Source organism: Antennarius striatus, chromosome 1 (genome assembly GCF_040054535.1).
Source record: "Antennarius striatus isolate MH-2024 chromosome 1, ASM4005453v1, whole genome shotgun sequence".
NCBI classification, from domain to species: domain Eukaryota; kingdom Metazoa; phylum Chordata; class Actinopteri; order Lophiiformes; family Antennariidae; genus Antennarius; species Antennarius striatus.
In genome coordinates this window covers 12,975,165-12,991,824 of record NC_090776.1, presented here as the reverse complement: position 1 = coordinate 12,991,824, position 16,660 = coordinate 12,975,165, and the positions used below count along the sequence as shown (strand labels likewise).

Here is a 16,660-nt window from a genome sequence, read left to right as displayed (position 1 = left end):
CCAAAAGCTCCCTAGTAGAGGCTCCAAAGAAAAAATCACCCCCTCATTCAAAAATCCCGTAAAGCCGTAAATAAATGGATTGACTTGGGCGAGCGACAGTTTCCCTTCATAATTGTCAATTATCATGAGTGCTTTCTGAGGTACTTTCTATGAATGGAGATTGGGACGCTCTCGCTCTTACTCCGCCCTCTTGTTCTTTTTATGGGATTGGTCTCACTTCTCAAGGACGTAAGAAAGGACACCGGCCACTGAGCGAGGGGAGGAGCAGGGCACGGGCGGGGCACCTGCGTCATTCCTGCTCGTCATCATTGGCGAATTTTGTAAGCCACGCCCTCCCCTCTAACTCTATTCCTGCCTGACCACCAGCAAACCCCGCCCATCTTCTGGTGGCTCCTCCCAGAGTCCCGGACAAGAAAGAGCGCAGCACTTAAGGTAATGTAAATAAGCAGAGAGAGAGAAGGGCTATTTTAAGATACCGTCTTTCACTGCAGCTAAGGAAGGGGACAAAGATGCGAGCCAAGCGATCATAATTTCAGTCACGTTTTCCGACATGTTCCCTTTTTTGCGTCCGGCTAGCTAAAAGGGCCTGATGGATGACAAAGAGCCCGACCGGCCTGCAAAAGACAGACATTTTCATCAACAACAGACAGCTATATGTCCTGAAAAATGAGTCTAAGATATCTCATTAATGCACGAAAAGATAATTAAGTAATGAGATTAAAAGAAATTACCTGTTGAAAAAACCAAAACTAGTCAGTGGGCGTTTTTTTTCCAAACTGTTACTCTTGATTTGGTGAAATTCCCAAATAATTTCTCCTTTTTTTTTTTTTATTGTTTCATCGCGTACGACATCAAAAATAAATAAACATTTAGACAGCATCTTCTCCATCCGATCACCGTCTTTCTCAGATAGAATCATTTTTGATATCTGTACATCCCACTATATTTACACAAACATCCACGACACAGAGAAAAGAATCTTCATGCCACTCTCTGCAACACAGAATGGATTCCGCTGCCGCTGTTTGTCTTTTGCAAAAATCACACACACAGACGTGCACAGACGACAGTCGAGGTACACCACTTGACATAATGAGATCTTTTCGTTCTTTTAGAGGTTACATTCATATTCAAGTCTTTGTCTGCAAAAGGACCAGAGTCCAGTCACAGCTTTGAGTGTAATCTTATGAGCGTCATTAAGGCAGTAACACAGGATAACTTTATACACTAATTTACACTGACTCTCATGATTAAAACTGACATTACAGAGAATATTCGTGATCTTTTTAAAGTCAACTTCCGCATTTATGCTTTCTACTTGGGATAAGTGGATTGTTTCTTTCTTGATTCATTGTTTCAGTAGAGATTAATGTAATTTATAGAGACAATTTCTTCAAAAATGACATATATCCTGACACGATGGGTATTTGATTAAAAACACTGGTCAGAATGTGAATTTGTTTGCATGTGACATAAAGCTACTGGCTTGATGTGACGCTAAAGCTATAAAACTTCCCGATTATGTCGTACTACGTGTGTGTGTGTGTGTGTGTGTGTGTGTGTGTGTGCGCGCGTGTGCGTGTGCGTTATTGCTTTTACATCATCAGAACACAACAATAAATACATAAGTCTTTCTGAAACCAGTCAATTGCTTCTGTCAGTCGTTTCATTCGTCGTCACGTATCTGATGTGACATTTCAGACTCAGATTCTCTGATTGTATCTCAAAAAAAGGATGAATGCAAAGTACACCTAACTATCTATTAGTGCTATATGAGTGTCGGTGTGATACTATGCTATGTATCCTGACATCCGGCTTTTATCCAATCAGACGATTTGTGGCACGCTGTGGATATTTTGCGTCTTTTAGTTGCAACTTTTTTTTTTAGAGTTTCTACATAGCCAGCTCTCCAGTAGTTCAATAACGTCTTTTTTCTACATATACGATCACATTCTAGAATGTCACTCTTCATCGAGGTGAGAGGAGTCAGGACTGGACTCCTCCTCTTCCTCCACCGTTTCCGTTGGCAATGTGTCGCGGCGTGTGAATGCAGCTGCCAAAGTCACACTCAACCGCGGTTTGACGGGCGCCATCTCCGACAGACCAATGTTGTTGCCACGGGTTACAAGCGTGGTCTTATCCATGATTTCTCCACTGTGCTTGGACACCACTGCGTCGAGGAAGTCGTATTTATGCGAAATCTTGCCGCTTTCAAATAGATACTTCGCCAGGTAGGAGAAGGCGACGTTTCCCAGAAAAGAGGCGAGCATGGAGATGGTCTTGAAGGGGAACCGCTGGACGATGACTTCCTCCATCAGTCCAGTCATGTGGTTCATCCGCTGCTCGGTGGTCCAACCAGGGTAGTAGATGAACGGAGGCAGTCGCAGGTAGGGCTCTCCTCCACCCACACGCAGCAGCATGCCGAACAGGTAGGCCGCTACCGAGCCGTAAGTGTTGGTGCCCTTGATGAAGAGCACGCTGAGCAGCTGGGGGAAGATGATGACGTAAACCAGATCCGAGCTCAAGTACCACAGGCCGTAAACCGTGCCGGTCACCAGCGCCATCACCGTGGCGAGGCCTCCAAATAAAAAGATGGTGATACGCATCACCCACACAATCTCATTGTCGGATGCCTGTACAGAGAGGAGTGGATAAAGGATCATGAAATTCAAAAACAGAAGACTTCTTAGGACTCAAAGCCATCCGGTGATGCACATGTACCTACCGATTGCCTAAAAGCTAGCTGGTAGATGTTCCGCGCGAACATCGAGCTCGCTGAAAGGATGGAAGAGTCCGCAGACGACATGACGGCGGCAGAAACTGCACCCAGGCCGAAAAAGGAGACAAACGGCGGACAAAGGTGTTGCAACACGATGGGTAGAATCATATCCGCTTGGTCCTTGTCTTTGGGAGGAATGGCCCCGTAGGATGTCTGGTTCCAGTCTAGCAAACGGAAGGTTTACAAAGACACGTCCAATATTCCCTACATGGATGGATGGATGGATGGATGGATGGATGGATGGATGGATGGATAGATGGACGTCCAATATTCCCAGTATGCAGAAACTAATCAATAATGTACTGTATGATGACAGCCTGGTAGGTTTTCATGATTGTTACGAATGAAAGTATTTACTCACCATTACATCACACATGCATCGTCATCATTGGCCAATTACTTAAAAGCCTTTAATTTTCTCAAAAGCCAACAGTGCGCCTTATAATCCAGTGTGTCTTATACACTGTATATGAAAAGGTTTTGAAATACGGCACTCATTGAAGTCCGATGCGCCTTATAGTGCAGAAAATACTGTAAATAAGATATCATTTCTTTTTCATTTCTTAATTCTTATAAAGGTGGGCTTGTCTGACCAATTTCACTAAAGTCAAATAAATTCTATTTTCGCATCAGTTTAATTGGTCACGATTGCTCATGTTTTCACACATGTTCATTTTTAATTTATTTCCGAAACGAGACATAACAAACTTATGTACTCAGATGTTCCCTGAGAAATTTGACGCCTAAAAATCTGCTGATCAAACCTCTAATTTGGTCCCTCGCCTCCATCTAATGTAATATTTACACAAACAGCATGGTTATTAAACGGACTGGTGCTTCATTATAGATGAGGAGAACCAGCTGCTATTTACCAGGCTGCTCTCAGATCTAAGGGCCCATAAACCCCATACACCCCCCCCCCAGCCACAGACACAGACCCTCCATATGCATAGCTTATGAGCGAGCTCTCTCACCTGTGGAGGCCCCGATGGCCCCGATGAGAATGGAGGGCACAGCCATGACGAGGCAGCCGAAAGCAGCCAGGAAGGAGAGGACCTGGGCGTAGGTGGCCGAGGAGGCGGACAGGACTCTCTGAAAATACACCTGCCAGGGGATTCCTCCCATTATCTGCAAGAAATCAAAGCAGAGCGGAGGTCAGTTTCACACATATGGCGCAAAAAATCACCCCAACAGCACTATAATAGCTGAAGATACTTTCCAAATCAAACTTAGGCCCTTGCTTCTAGTTATACCAGCAGAACAGAGATAACATGTGCATCCACGTGCTTGTGCACAGATAGGTGCTTGTGCACGAAGAGACGAAGATAAGGATGCATGGATGGAAAGAATGCATGATGGTGTTAGCAAGAAAACAACACAGATCTTTGGAGCGAGTAAATATTTCTGACAGACTGAGATTTCATTCAGTTTGTCTTATAAGACAAAATTGACCTCAGGCTTCTTGACTTCTCCTGGTAGATTTTACAAAAATTCAAATAAATGAATACAGTACATCCCTCAACTACAGGTTCTTCTAATTGATTCAGTTTACAGTCTATAATGCAGATGTCAAGACCAGAGGATGGTTTGATCTAAATGATTCAAATCAAAATGTATTCATATATAAATCACTGATGTGATTATTTCAGTAACAGAAATAAAAACAAATCAACAGAGCCAAGCACATCTGATGATCAAAATGATCCCTAAATATTTTTCCGATTGATCACCAAACTGTCAGTGTGTCAGTATTTAATGTAACAGTCTGATTTATCTTTTTTTAGGTGTTGACAAAGGGATGGATGAATAGATGGATGGATGGAATAAGTTGTTGGTTCTGCTACCAGGAGGCAGAAGTTGTCCAACCAGACCCAGGTGTCTTTCCTCTGAATGCTGCCTCTCCAGGGCGACTGGTACACCTGCTTCACCGCGGTAACCGCAATGTCCGACACGGCAGGGTTCAACAAGGCAAAGGGCACGCTAATCCACTGCAGACAAGAAATACATTACAAGACCTACACCTTTAACAGCAATCATAACTGTGTTCTTGTTTTATAGCACCTTTCATTGCATATATAACCTTCAGTCTGTTAGAAAAAAACATTTTACGCCACTTCATGTCCTTAAAAACTTATGTTTGAATATTATTTTTCATACATAATGTGATTTAGGACATTGACTTTCCACTTGTGAACATACCAGGCCAACAAAAATACAGAACAGCTGCACAACATCAGTGTAGGCCACAGAGTAAAGTCCTCCAACCAGGGTGTAAAAGATTGCAATGAGCGCAGAGATGACCACCGAAATCTTAATGTTGATATCCACGATGACGCTGAGGGTAGCACCTGAGGTCGGGAGCAAATGTGAACAGGAAGGTGTGTAAAAACTGCAGCATCACAGACACGAGAAAAAAAAGAAGAAGAATTGTTTCTATTCTACTGTGAAACGTGAACTCACCCAAGGCAGATAAAATAGCAGCAGACCAGAAGATCTCACCCATGAGGGCAGGTATGAAGAGGAGCCCCCCCATTCGTTTCCCATACAGCTGCTGGAACGGGTCCAACATGGTGACGTAACCTCGTGAACGCATAGGCTTTGCAAAAAAAAGTCCACCTGAGATAAAACGTGGAGGCAGTCAGAAACTTCCATCTGGACTGGGCTGCTGTATGTAGACCTCAAAGTGTGTATTTACGCATATTTACGGTTTAGGTAAACACTTGACTTTAATGAGAGGTTCTAAATAGAAGTTTGTGTTCCATCTTTAATATCTGGGTTGTTTTGTTATTTCCACAGTCCTCTAGCTGGGTTGTAACAGATTTACTAAAAATAACAAAACCATTCATTACATCTTGAAAAAAAAGGAATGAACAAACAACGCATAAGGATTGTCCTGAGCAGCGAACCACCAGTGACGATTTGATTAGCTTCCAAACCCGTCCTTTATGTAAAACGTGGGGAAATTCCATCAGAAGTTGTTTTACACCTGTGTTCAAATATGACACACACACAAAGCAGCACTCACCCACAACAAGACTGAGGGCGTAGCCAAAGGGAGCCTGCGCCCAGGCCAGGCCATAATCTGGTAAATACACATTCTCAGCTGTGCCATTGATGTAACCTCCTCCAACCCAGGTCGCTGTAAAACACACACACACACACGCACGCACACGCACACACACACACACACACACACACACACACACACACACACACACACACACACACGTCATGTCAGGAGAAAATGACATTCAAAAAAGTGGCATCTGACTAATTTACTTTTGCAGTGATTTTTTTTTTCAGAACTAGCAAAATCTATCATAAATATGAATAATCAACAATGAACTTCAGCAGACTTAACATGGGAAATTCAAGTTTTCAATTGAAAAAAAACCACTTAATTCCCTCGTCGTTGCTAAAATCTGCGGGATTTGAGTAATGAAAGCAAAAATGTCACCTGTCATGGTGAATCCACCGACAAATAATCCAATGTCCCTCCCTCCGACCATGATGGTTTCGCTTCGGTCGGTGCCCTCCGCCTCCCCGGAGTGTTTGTTCTTCCATGCCGCCCAAATGCCCACGAAAAGAATGAGTAGGTAGAAGAACGCGATAGCCACAAGCCCCTCTACATGGACGGTCATCGTCGCACCGGTCTTCTCCTAGCGACGGGAGGGCATGGACACCTGCTTGGGGCACGGGAAAGACAGGATCATCTCTCAGTCACGGCCAATAAAGACGATCATTTGTGCTTAAGTTGTCTTGACATCAGCAGAGCAAAATATTTTGCCCATTTTGACAAGTTTCAACTTGAATGTAGGTCCAGCTGACCAAACATGCGTTTACTTGGAGTTATAAAAACGTTCTACGAATTTTACGCGCTCTGTTTGGTCCCTAAAAGCTCTTCTTTTTTCCAAAAAAAAAATTATTTTCAAACTGAGGATATGTTATTTGTGGCGAGCATTGATAACTTAACAAAGTGAACGTTTAAAAAAAAAGTGAACATTGATAAAACAAAGTGAACGCTAAAAAAAATGGAAGACGTACAGTCAATGCCACGACATTACTCTTAGTTCAGAGAAATCTAAAATCAGCCCCTACAATGAAGATTAAAACACAAATGTAGAGTTTTTCATAAATAATCGCAATTGGTCTTGTTGATTGGTTCTAATCTGATCAGTCCTTCAATTGGTAGACGTGCGTAAAATGACAATTACGCACAGCATCTATGATTAAAAAAACATAACTAGATATAGACAAACTATATTTTACTCCCCTGTCATCCGCTCCAGACATCACCCTCTTAAACACGACTGGATAAGCGAACCAGACCAAAGACAGAACTTACCTCAAATATTTATTGAGTAACGTCTCGGCGCGCCTGAGGCAGAAGTCGGTGATAAGAACAACTGGATTGTTTATGGAGAGCCTTGTCCGCCTGTGGCGCCGCGATGACCAAGTGAAGCGTTGGAGGTCTCCTGGGTGACTTACAGAGGCTTATAAGGGGGGCAGGTGCCGTCAGAGGACTGAGACGCACGTCAGAAAAACCAAACGTCCCTCTTAATGAGCACCTTGCACGGAAACACGTCAGAGCTGCTGTGATTGGAGGAGACTGGGAAAAAATTATTTTGTTCCACTGCTAGAATGACTGGAGATTTTTACTTAATAAATCACTGAATGACAGGAAAAGAATTTTACTCGCTTTCATTTATGGAAGCGTTTTTAAACGGAACGTGGCTGCAGCTCCGCCAAAGTTGGTGCGTAAACGGTGCTTCATAGAGCAGCCATTCTTCACGTGGCCTTTTATCCGCTGTCATTCTGCTCAGCTTGCATTTTACCAAACAACCTCAATTAACTTTAGCTGCACGGAAACAATTTTTATCCTGCAGGGGGAGAATTACACATCTAAAGCGTACCAACAGCAGCATTAACCACCCAAATGCAAACCATCTATTTCTATGAGTTCATTTTTTAAGCAATGTGACCTTTTTTTCCTCCACCGTCGTGCCCAGAAACGGCCTGACACTCATTTTTTGGCGGGCGGGGGTGTAGCTCAGAATATTTCTCCCCACCTTTGAACAATTACCATCACCATGCCAAACCATGCGTGTGCCGCGACTGTCGCTTCCTCTTATGGATGTATCAATGAACTGTGTCTACTTAATGGTCTCTTCAGCCTGGAGCCGTTTAATGTGGGCTGCTCTTGTCAAACCTGACAGGCAACCAATTAGGACGGATCCTGAGCTGGAGAATTAATGGTAGTCTTACTTTAAAAAGAAAGAAAGAAAGAAAACACGTCCGCGTAGAGCATAATAACAAACGGACGGAGAAACGAAGAAGTTATTTTCTAAGGATGGTTGAGGTTTGTATTCGTCAAGAGAAAGGATGGCAAAGTACAGTATTTTAACCGCCAAACGCGCACAGCGCCCCCCACTGGCCATAGAGAGCTGTCAGCACCCTGGACAGAGGCTCACGGTTATCACCGGCTTTTTAAAAAAACGTTTCAATTACACACGCAGAGACATTTACACTCTGCATAAAATCATATACTCAGTCTATTTGAAGACTCAACTGGCTAATCCTATTGTGGCCCCAGTTTAAATTTAGATTAATCTGACAAACATAAAATCACAAATAAAAAACAATTAAGGGGCTGATTCACTAAGAATAACATGAAGTACTAGATTTTGTTGGTCTCAGAAGCGACTGCAATATTGGTGCCAACATGTCGAACATCCTGGCCGACAGCTGGAAACGTTGACAGATGGCTGCAGCATCTTCTTGTTTGAGGCTTCATGTTAGAGCCTCAAACACACGTTGCTCCATCAGGAAATTACAACACAGAGAGAAACAACCCAAAACAAATCGGAACGACTATGAAGCAGTGCGTCGTGGAACACAATGAGAAGAATATTCAGAACTAGTATAAATGAATGTTTGCATTCAAATGGATGAATCGTTCGGGGTCCAAGGACACCAGGTTTAATGAGCAGCTGGTGCTGGCAGCACTCGAGATGCTCTGGAGGGAGGGAGGAAGAGATGAAGACGATCCAGCGATAACATGAGGCACAGATGAAGCCGTCAGAGGAGAAATATGTGCAAAATAAACCTCAGACAAGACTCATTTTCCAGAGCATTTATTTAAAAATCAACACATAATGTACAATTTGTGCAGATGTGATGTGTGCAAAAATGCAACACATCACATCTGATGACACACACACCCACACACAAAAAAAAAAGAGTCTAAAGCTCTCATGATGCTAAGGTGAACCTGTGCTCAAGTTTGAATTTGAAGCCTGGATGATGTGCGAACGGTTTGTCCATGTAAATCGCCAACTCGGTAGTGTTTCAACGTTAAAACAGTACATTATGAAAACACTGCGCAGGTCTTAACAGCCCGCGAGAAACAAAAGAAGAATTAATGATCTGAAGTCTATTTAAACTAAAAAGTAAAGGAATTGATTCCTCCAATGAACTCCACACACTCTGGTAAATACATTCAACAGTTCTATTTTTTAAACCATGAACAAAATTTCTTTCAAAAGACGACTTTGGTGTCTTGAAGCCAGTCAACGCCCTACTTTTACCAAACTGCGCTTTATCCTGAAGCCCTGAAAGTAAACAAGACTTTAAGAACAGCCATTATAAAAATATCACACTCTTAATATTTTCTGTCATATTTCAGTATTGAGTAAAAGACTGGATTTGTGAAGACAATAGCTCAAATGATATAAAATAAACGACTATTATCGTACAGATGTTTGTCAGTTTAACCCTTTTGTCTTGAAACCACTCAAAAACAGTGAAACACCTCAGTTGGAGTGAAACCCGGTTCAAACTGGACCAGTTCAGGGGAAGCTTCCAGCCTTTGAACCTCTGGAATAAACTCTGAGAAGACTTTTCTCTTATTTCTTTGAGCAACAGAATAAGGCATAGACAGAAACCCTGGCTGAAAATGAGCTTCTGGACTGTCGAGCTAACGATTTTTCAGCTAATGTGAACAGTTTGCCAGGAGAAACAGCACGAAATCAAAAACTACCAAGTCCTGAAATATATTTCACCTCATATATGCAAATAGATTTTCAAGCTATTTGAAGAGCAAAATGTGGCTACATGAAATATTAAGTACAGGAAAATACCGTCTTTTTAATGTGATGGTTAGATGGACCAGGCTGCTTCATGTATTTTCTAATTAACAACCTTCCTCTTTGGCGCAAACCATTTAATTAAAGATGTTATAACCCCTTCAGGCCATTGTTTTTATCCATCTCCATTCATTACAGTAATCACCAAAAGTTAATGCGCAGAATTTGTCAATTTGCATAAATTTCATTGACTTCACACTTTGGTTAGAAGGATTTTTACCGTCATTACTGTTACCAGATAATTAAATCACGTGTTCACTTTTTGAGTGAATCACAAGAGCCGTTAAAAAAAAAAAATCATTAAAAACATTACAGCCCTGTGATGCTGCTGAAAACAACACCGACCCATCTGTCGTTATCACGGATGCCGCTGCTTTGAGTGTCTTCATGCCCTCACGTTCTCATTGTTTTTATTTGATCTAGAGAAGGAAAAAAAAAAGAAAAATGCAGGTAAATATAAAAAAAGACAACAGTGGAGAACTATTAATGCTGCCAGAGCAGGTTGGGACGTTTCTAAGGATTATACTGCTGTCTTCTGCAACAGGGTACGCCAGAATCCCACCAGACTATTGCTGACTCAAGTATTTTATACCTGAGTGATAAACTTCATGCAGAATGATCCTGAAAGAGATTGACATCAGCACTTTTCTTGAAAGGGTATCCAAAATTCATCAGCCGAAAGGCTTGAGGTGATAAAGTTTATGTACTGGGAGCCTTCCAGGACTCATGTCACAAACAGCACAGTAGACTGCTGGAGTTTTTCTAGCATACACTCATCTACAGTAACACAATATGTAAAGACAACTGCTAGAAAACACAAAGTACTCACTGCATAATTTGATCTATGGAGGGATCAAATGAACGAGAGAGTCAACCATGGTAAAGAGAAAAAACAATGTTGACGTGATGGAACAGGAAGTTAATAGTATTTCTTGTAAGAGTGAAAAAAACTTGAGATTTTATATTCTTTACATACACAAGTAAACTATACATTAATTTTGAAAGGATACAGGCACACGTTTCCCACTTCTACTCTTAACCTTTCTTAGAATGCCTTTACAATACATCCTTGTGAACACATGGATTCTGTGACTGTGGTACATTACATTCAGACTTTTAATCATATGAATGTTTGACGTACCTTGTAACCACTCAACTCCATCCTGTAAACCTTCTCCCTTCAGAGCGTCTGTGGCACTGAAACACATCAGCACAAGACATGTTTAAAACATACACTGAAAACTGTTTTGTCAGAAGAAATGTCTGAACTAAATGTCTGAACTTATTGGGGTTCCTGCAGACAGAATTTTCCTAAACTGTTCCTCTCCGTGGGGGCGGGCCCTTCTTGGTTTGCCCAGTGAGTATCTGCTTTGTCATTCATGTACAGACACACTGTGTTAGTGAGTAAGCATTAGTGTTCATACCAGATGTGCCAGGGTTTGTCTTTGATATTCTCCAGACAGAGCAGCTGTGAGACCTTAACCGAAGACAGAGCATCTCTGACGTCCATCTTGTTGGCAAAGAACAAGATGGGAATCCTCCTGTGTTTAATATCTACCGTGGCGAGGGGGAAGAATAACATCAGAACTTTAGTGCAATAGATGGCAAAAGAAAACCGGTGCAGGGGTCATATTAAATGCACAGATTACCGGGATGGTTTAGTAACGTGTCCAGCTCTTCTTTGGCGACTACCATCCTCAGTTTGTCGGCACTATCGATGACAAATATGATAGCCTGGCCTTCCCTGAGGAATGAAGAGATCACAGGAGTTCATGTGAATAAAAGGAAGCCAGAGCAAGACTAGTGTTTACTTACAGTCCCAGCACACTCACTTGTAGTAGTGTTCCCAAAGGTTTCTGTATCTGCCTTGACCAGACATGTCGAACACGGTGAATGAAAGACTACAAGAAGACAGAACTTTAGTGGGCGCATCTTAATCGTCAAAAGAAAGCATATCAAATTTAGTCACAGTGCAGCCCCTACCTGGAAGTCTTGAACTTCTCTATGTTGAAGCCGATGGTTGGGACGATATCTTGTGCCTGGGCCTGAAGATAAAAACAGTGCAATGTAAATTAAAACCTAAAAGATCAGCAGTGAGTAAAATATCTTCAGTTCTTTTCAAGTCAACTATATTAGTGCTCTGATATGATAATATTTCAAAGACATATCCTTACAAAACAAACAGACTTACATTTGAGGGCTTCAGGTGGTTGATGATCGTGGTTTTCCCGCTGTTATCCAGACCGAGACACAATACATTCACCTCCTTCTTCAGCCCCAGCCACCCCACCAACCTGTCGAACAGCCCCATCCGCGGCACGGCGACCGTGAGCTGTCAGTCCGATCTGAGAGACGAAGATGCAGCGATTAATAGAATGTAATAACAGCTTTAGTGCAGACTGTAGGTGGCGTCAACATATTTACATCAAAGCAGTTAAAGGTAATTACTTTGTACAACAATACTTGACACAGTTTGTCATTAACAGAGGCGTTCGTGATTCGTGCTTCTTTGCAGCTAGCGCTAGCAGCGTTAGCATTGTTCACGTCCCAAAGCTCTAGCTAGCATGCTAATGAGCTCTAGCTAGGTCCCAGCTGACAGCTATGAGGTTAGCTAATCTCCTGCTACTGTTGTTAGCTAGCCCTAGCTAGCGTTTAGCCGCTGTTACCCGATAAAAAATTTTAACTCGGCGAACACACAAAACGCATCTATTACTACCAGCTTTTCAAATTAGTAGCGAATAAATAACGATAAAGCATAAAGTAAACATTTGAAGCTGAACCTACCTTTACTTTACGACGCTGCAAATAAAGCTAACGGATTGCTTTAGCTGCTATCGTTTGCTTGTAATATCTTTCCACGTACTGTTTTACTGAACGGGAGTTTACCTGTGATTTAGCTGTGGGATCTTGCCTCCAGAATCCTGTTAACGTTGGCTTTTGCTGGTCTGTTAAATAACCAGGTCAAACCAATGTTTCATTCATTTTCCTTCCACTCGAGCACGGATTTATTTACACTGGGTTGCTGGGAGACGCTTGTCGGGTCGCCCCTGCCCCCTACTGGCGACACGGGGAAGCGTCCGAGCTGATGCTGAGCTTAAATGTAAAGGGTGAGATCTTTTATGCAAGGACTGCAAGTTCTCCATAAAGACATGCAGTGAATGCATGGCTGCAAGTGAAGTAGGATAAAAAGAAGTTTTTGGAACCCGAAACAGAACATCACTGATATTAGAGCTACATGGAGAAAATATTAATTTGAGGTCCTGCAAGACGCCCTTGGGCTCCATGATGCTAAAATAAACATATGTGTCTATACAGTATAATGACAGGATACCACATTTATTTACCTATTTGTGTAGTTTTTCTCTCTCAAAGTATTTTTGCACTTCTCAGTTTTTCTTTCATCAGCTGTTTTCAAACTGGATTTGTAAGGAACTCAAATCCCTACAGACAATTATGGTTAAATACAATTAAAACCATGAACTCTAATTAAGCTAAAAGCATGTCCAGCATTTGTCTTTTTTTCTAAAGACTATCTATAACCTATCTTGAGGGACCCATTTGACAAACTCACCTGACAATTCTTCATGTCCAGAAAACGTGTCAGTCTCTTGAGATACAAATAAGAGGACGCTGTTATGGTGCAAGAGTGTGTTTGAAAGAAAGCATCCATGGATACGTGTGCATGTGCTTGTGTCAATGTGTGTGAGCTGTAAAGAGAGATAGATCCCTGGGCCTGGTGTTGTTAAAGTCTGAGAGAAAATGAAATGTTAAAATAGATCTATTTATTAAGATACCTACTGAATAAAACTTACAACTTTCACAAGACGTTTTGTACAATACACACAGCATTAAATGAAGATAGAACATATATCTCTATAAAATCTCTTGACATTCAGCTGTCTTTAGTTCAGAAAAAAACTTTCACCATTCTGTCAAACTTTATTTCTGGCGTTCTGTTTCATCAACCTTCTGGATCATATAACTCTTTACCATAACTTATATTTTAACCACATCTTTCTTTATGAGGTAACAACACTTGAGACGGTTCAAAGTCAATAGAAACCATTGGATTGTCACTTGGAAAGAGAAAGAGGTATTGGTGAAGACTTGAATAGACACAAGAAAAAGAAGTCCTATAATTCAAGTGAATGCTAGCATTGTCTGAGATAACGACGCCAAAAGAGGTTGGTTGTTGTGGATGCTGTATTGATAATGGTCCATGAGACGATGAGTGTTTATTAACCAGACCCACGTGTGGTCCAGAAGTGCACCGCTCCCTCACGCGCTGTGTGTGGTACCTCCTACACCTAACAGGCTGGTGGTTCTCCAGCTCAGTGTGACACAGTCTGTCTTTCAGCGCCGGTCTCACACTTGAAAACCACTGTGTTGGATGCGATGAAGCTGCAGGCGGAGAGACTGTATGCTGCTGATGATTCTCCTCTGGTGACCAATTAAACAGATCCCGATGCGCCTGATGTCGCTGAGGGGGGGGGCAGGATGTAAACATTGCAACAAATAAGCAACAATGCAAACACAAAGTGAGCACACACATAATAAATGTACAAATAGTTTCTTTTGTTGCTGTTTTGCTCTCATTTTAATGTTCTTTTAGATACTCTAGAGGCACTCTGTGTGATTTAGCCTCACTTACTCCATGCTCATAGCTGAAATAGAATCCAGCGTTGTGTATCCTGCTGCGAGGAAGTTGTTTTTGTATTGGCTCATCTTGATGGAGTCCAGCCAGTCACCAATGGAGATGAAAAGAGGATAATCTGGCATGTCCTCTGGGGAGTCAGGGAAACTGAGACAATGGAGTTAGGGAGCGCAAACAGATTAGCTTCCAAACTGATGAATGGAGTAGCGGTTAGTAGACACTGAGCAGGAATGATCTAAATGTCTCTAACTTGCTGCTGTCAGACGTTTGCTGTGTTTGTTACCTGTGCACGTCGTTCACCAGCGTGAGCAGGTTACTGGGGTTCACTATGAGTTTGTCCAGGAAGGGGAGCACACTGCCGAAGCACGGACGCTGGCTGTACTCCTTCTGCCAGCAGTGCAACATCAACTGGTACAGTGTGACGGGGCAGCCCATTGGCGCCGGGAGGCGGTATCCTTCTTCGATCGATAGAATGACCTGAGATGGACGAGTTAACCACTAATTAGTAATTCTGTTTTAATGAGGATTTTTTTTGGTCTTTTTTTAAGTTTTAAGACCAACAGCTTACATCTTGATTGGACATCTCCCAGTAGGGCCTCTCTCCATATGACATGACCTCCCACATAACAATGCCATAGCTCCATACATCACTCGCCGTGGAAAACTTTCCATAAGAGATAGCCTCCGGTGCCGTCCAGCGTATGGGTATCTTTCCTCCCTGACACAAAACAGAGATATTAAACATCTCCAGCTGTGGGATTAGTTCCTGGTACAATGACTAGTCCAGATTCACACTCACAGTTGCCGTGTATGCTGCTTCAGTTTCGTCCTCAAGCACTCTGGACATGCCGAAATCTGACACTTTGCACACTAGGTTCTCATCCACCAAAATGTTGCGAGCAGCTAGGTCTCTGTGGATGTAACCCATCTCTGCAAGGTAGGTCATGCCCACCGCGATGCCTCGCATCATGCCGACCAGTTGGAGAACTGTGAATTGACCGTCACACCTCTGGGGTGGAGGGAAAGGAAAGAAAGAGAGATGACAGCTATGAGACAGGGAAAGCAATGCTTTGTATTAAAACAGGTGTGAAGATGTGTCCCACTCACTCGCAGGAATGAATCAAGTGCTCCGTTTTCCATGTATTCCACAACTATCATTACGGGTCTGCCTGAGGAGAAGGCAAATATTACGTTTTGAGTGGCAAAGAGAGAAAATAAACTGAAGGGAAAGAATGCATATATGGAGCTTACTCTTGGTGACCACCCCCTCCAGGCTGATGATGTTTGGGTTTTTAAACTGTCCCATGATTGAAGCCTCACGTAAAAAGTCCTGCCTCTGTTGTTCCACATAGCCACCCTTGAGCGTCTTTATCGCCACGGGGATGTCCATCCTTCCTGGCATATGCAGTCGTCCACTGCAGACTTCTCCAAATTCACCTGTTAAAGCAACACAACATGAACACAGGTGATGGATCTTGGGTACTTTTATACAATAACAGTATATTTGTGTGTTGGCTTCTAATATGTACCTATGCTAGAATACAGTAATTAACTTGATAAGTCCATTCAAACAGAAATACTGTAATTTCTTTGCAGCGATAAACATCTACAGTGACATGTAGTTGCCACTAGATGGCGCGTTTGCTGCAATACTCGGCAATAATGTCACGTGTCTGAGTTTACAGGTAGCACCCACTAACAGCTGTTGGATACAGTGAACAGTCAGTCATAATTATTTATTGTCTTCACTCTGGCTTTTCTCCTCCGAGGAACTATACAATAAATTACTCCAAAACGATCTCGCTAAGAGAGGCTATAAACATTTAAACTCAATGACCTATACAGACTTTATAGGGTTTATCCTTTCTTGTAAAACATAATAGTTCCATTAAATGTGACTAAGTGCTCATGTGTCCACAAACAGGTGTCCATCCATTTTACCTGCACCAATCACCCTCTCGATGCAAATGCATGAGGGATCTATCTCTTTGGTGAACTCCTCCACAGCCTGAGTGGGGTCTTCATAAGTGTCTGGATCCACATAGGTCTTTATTCCAGAGAACGGGACTGGAGGAGAAGAAA

General features: G+C 42.4%; 2 protein-coding genes and 1 pseudogene across 3 annotated transcripts; all 3 read right to left on the bottom strand.

Moving 5' to 3' along the window:
- Positions 1 to 840: 840 nt before the first annotated feature.
- Positions 841 to 7,236, bottom strand: slc5a7a (solute carrier family 5 member 7a). Its single transcript, XM_068325285.1, has 9 exons — positions 7,125 to 7,236; positions 6,237 to 6,462; positions 5,805 to 5,918; positions 5,240 to 5,395; positions 4,979 to 5,127; positions 4,624 to 4,767; positions 3,754 to 3,907; positions 2,726 to 2,943; positions 841 to 2,633 (listed from the first exon to the last, which is right to left on the bottom strand). The coding sequence occupies exons 2-9, from the start codon at positions 6,418 to 6,420 to the stop codon at positions 1,962 to 1,964; spliced, it is 1,791 nt and encodes a 596-aa protein (XP_068181386.1). The 5' UTR covers positions 6,421 to 6,462; positions 7,125 to 7,236; the 3' UTR covers positions 841 to 1,961.
- Positions 7,237 to 8,916: 1,680 nt separating this feature from the next.
- arl6 (ADP-ribosylation factor-like 6) lies at positions 8,917 to 12,964 on the bottom strand. 2 transcript variants are annotated; one of them, XM_068325411.1, is made up of 9 exons: positions 12,811 to 12,964; positions 12,116 to 12,269; positions 11,908 to 11,969; positions 11,757 to 11,825; positions 11,574 to 11,668; positions 11,349 to 11,478; positions 11,066 to 11,121; positions 10,754 to 10,766; positions 8,917 to 10,343 (listed from the first exon to the last, which is right to left on the bottom strand). In XM_068325411.1, the coding sequence occupies exons 2-9, from the start codon at positions 12,233 to 12,235 to the stop codon at positions 10,310 to 10,312; spliced, it is 579 nt and encodes a 192-aa protein (XP_068181512.1). In that variant the 5' UTR covers positions 12,236 to 12,269; positions 12,811 to 12,964; the 3' UTR covers positions 8,917 to 10,309. The 2 variants fall into 2 exon arrangements, with proteins under 2 accessions (XP_068181512.1, XP_068181597.1); XM_068325496.1 differs by lacking the exon at positions 10,754 to 10,766.
- Positions 12,965 to 13,721: 757 nt separating this feature from the next.
- Positions 13,722 to 16,660, bottom strand: part of LOC137602421 (ephrin type-A receptor 6-like) — a 45,037-nt pseudogene continuing 42,098 nt past the window's right edge.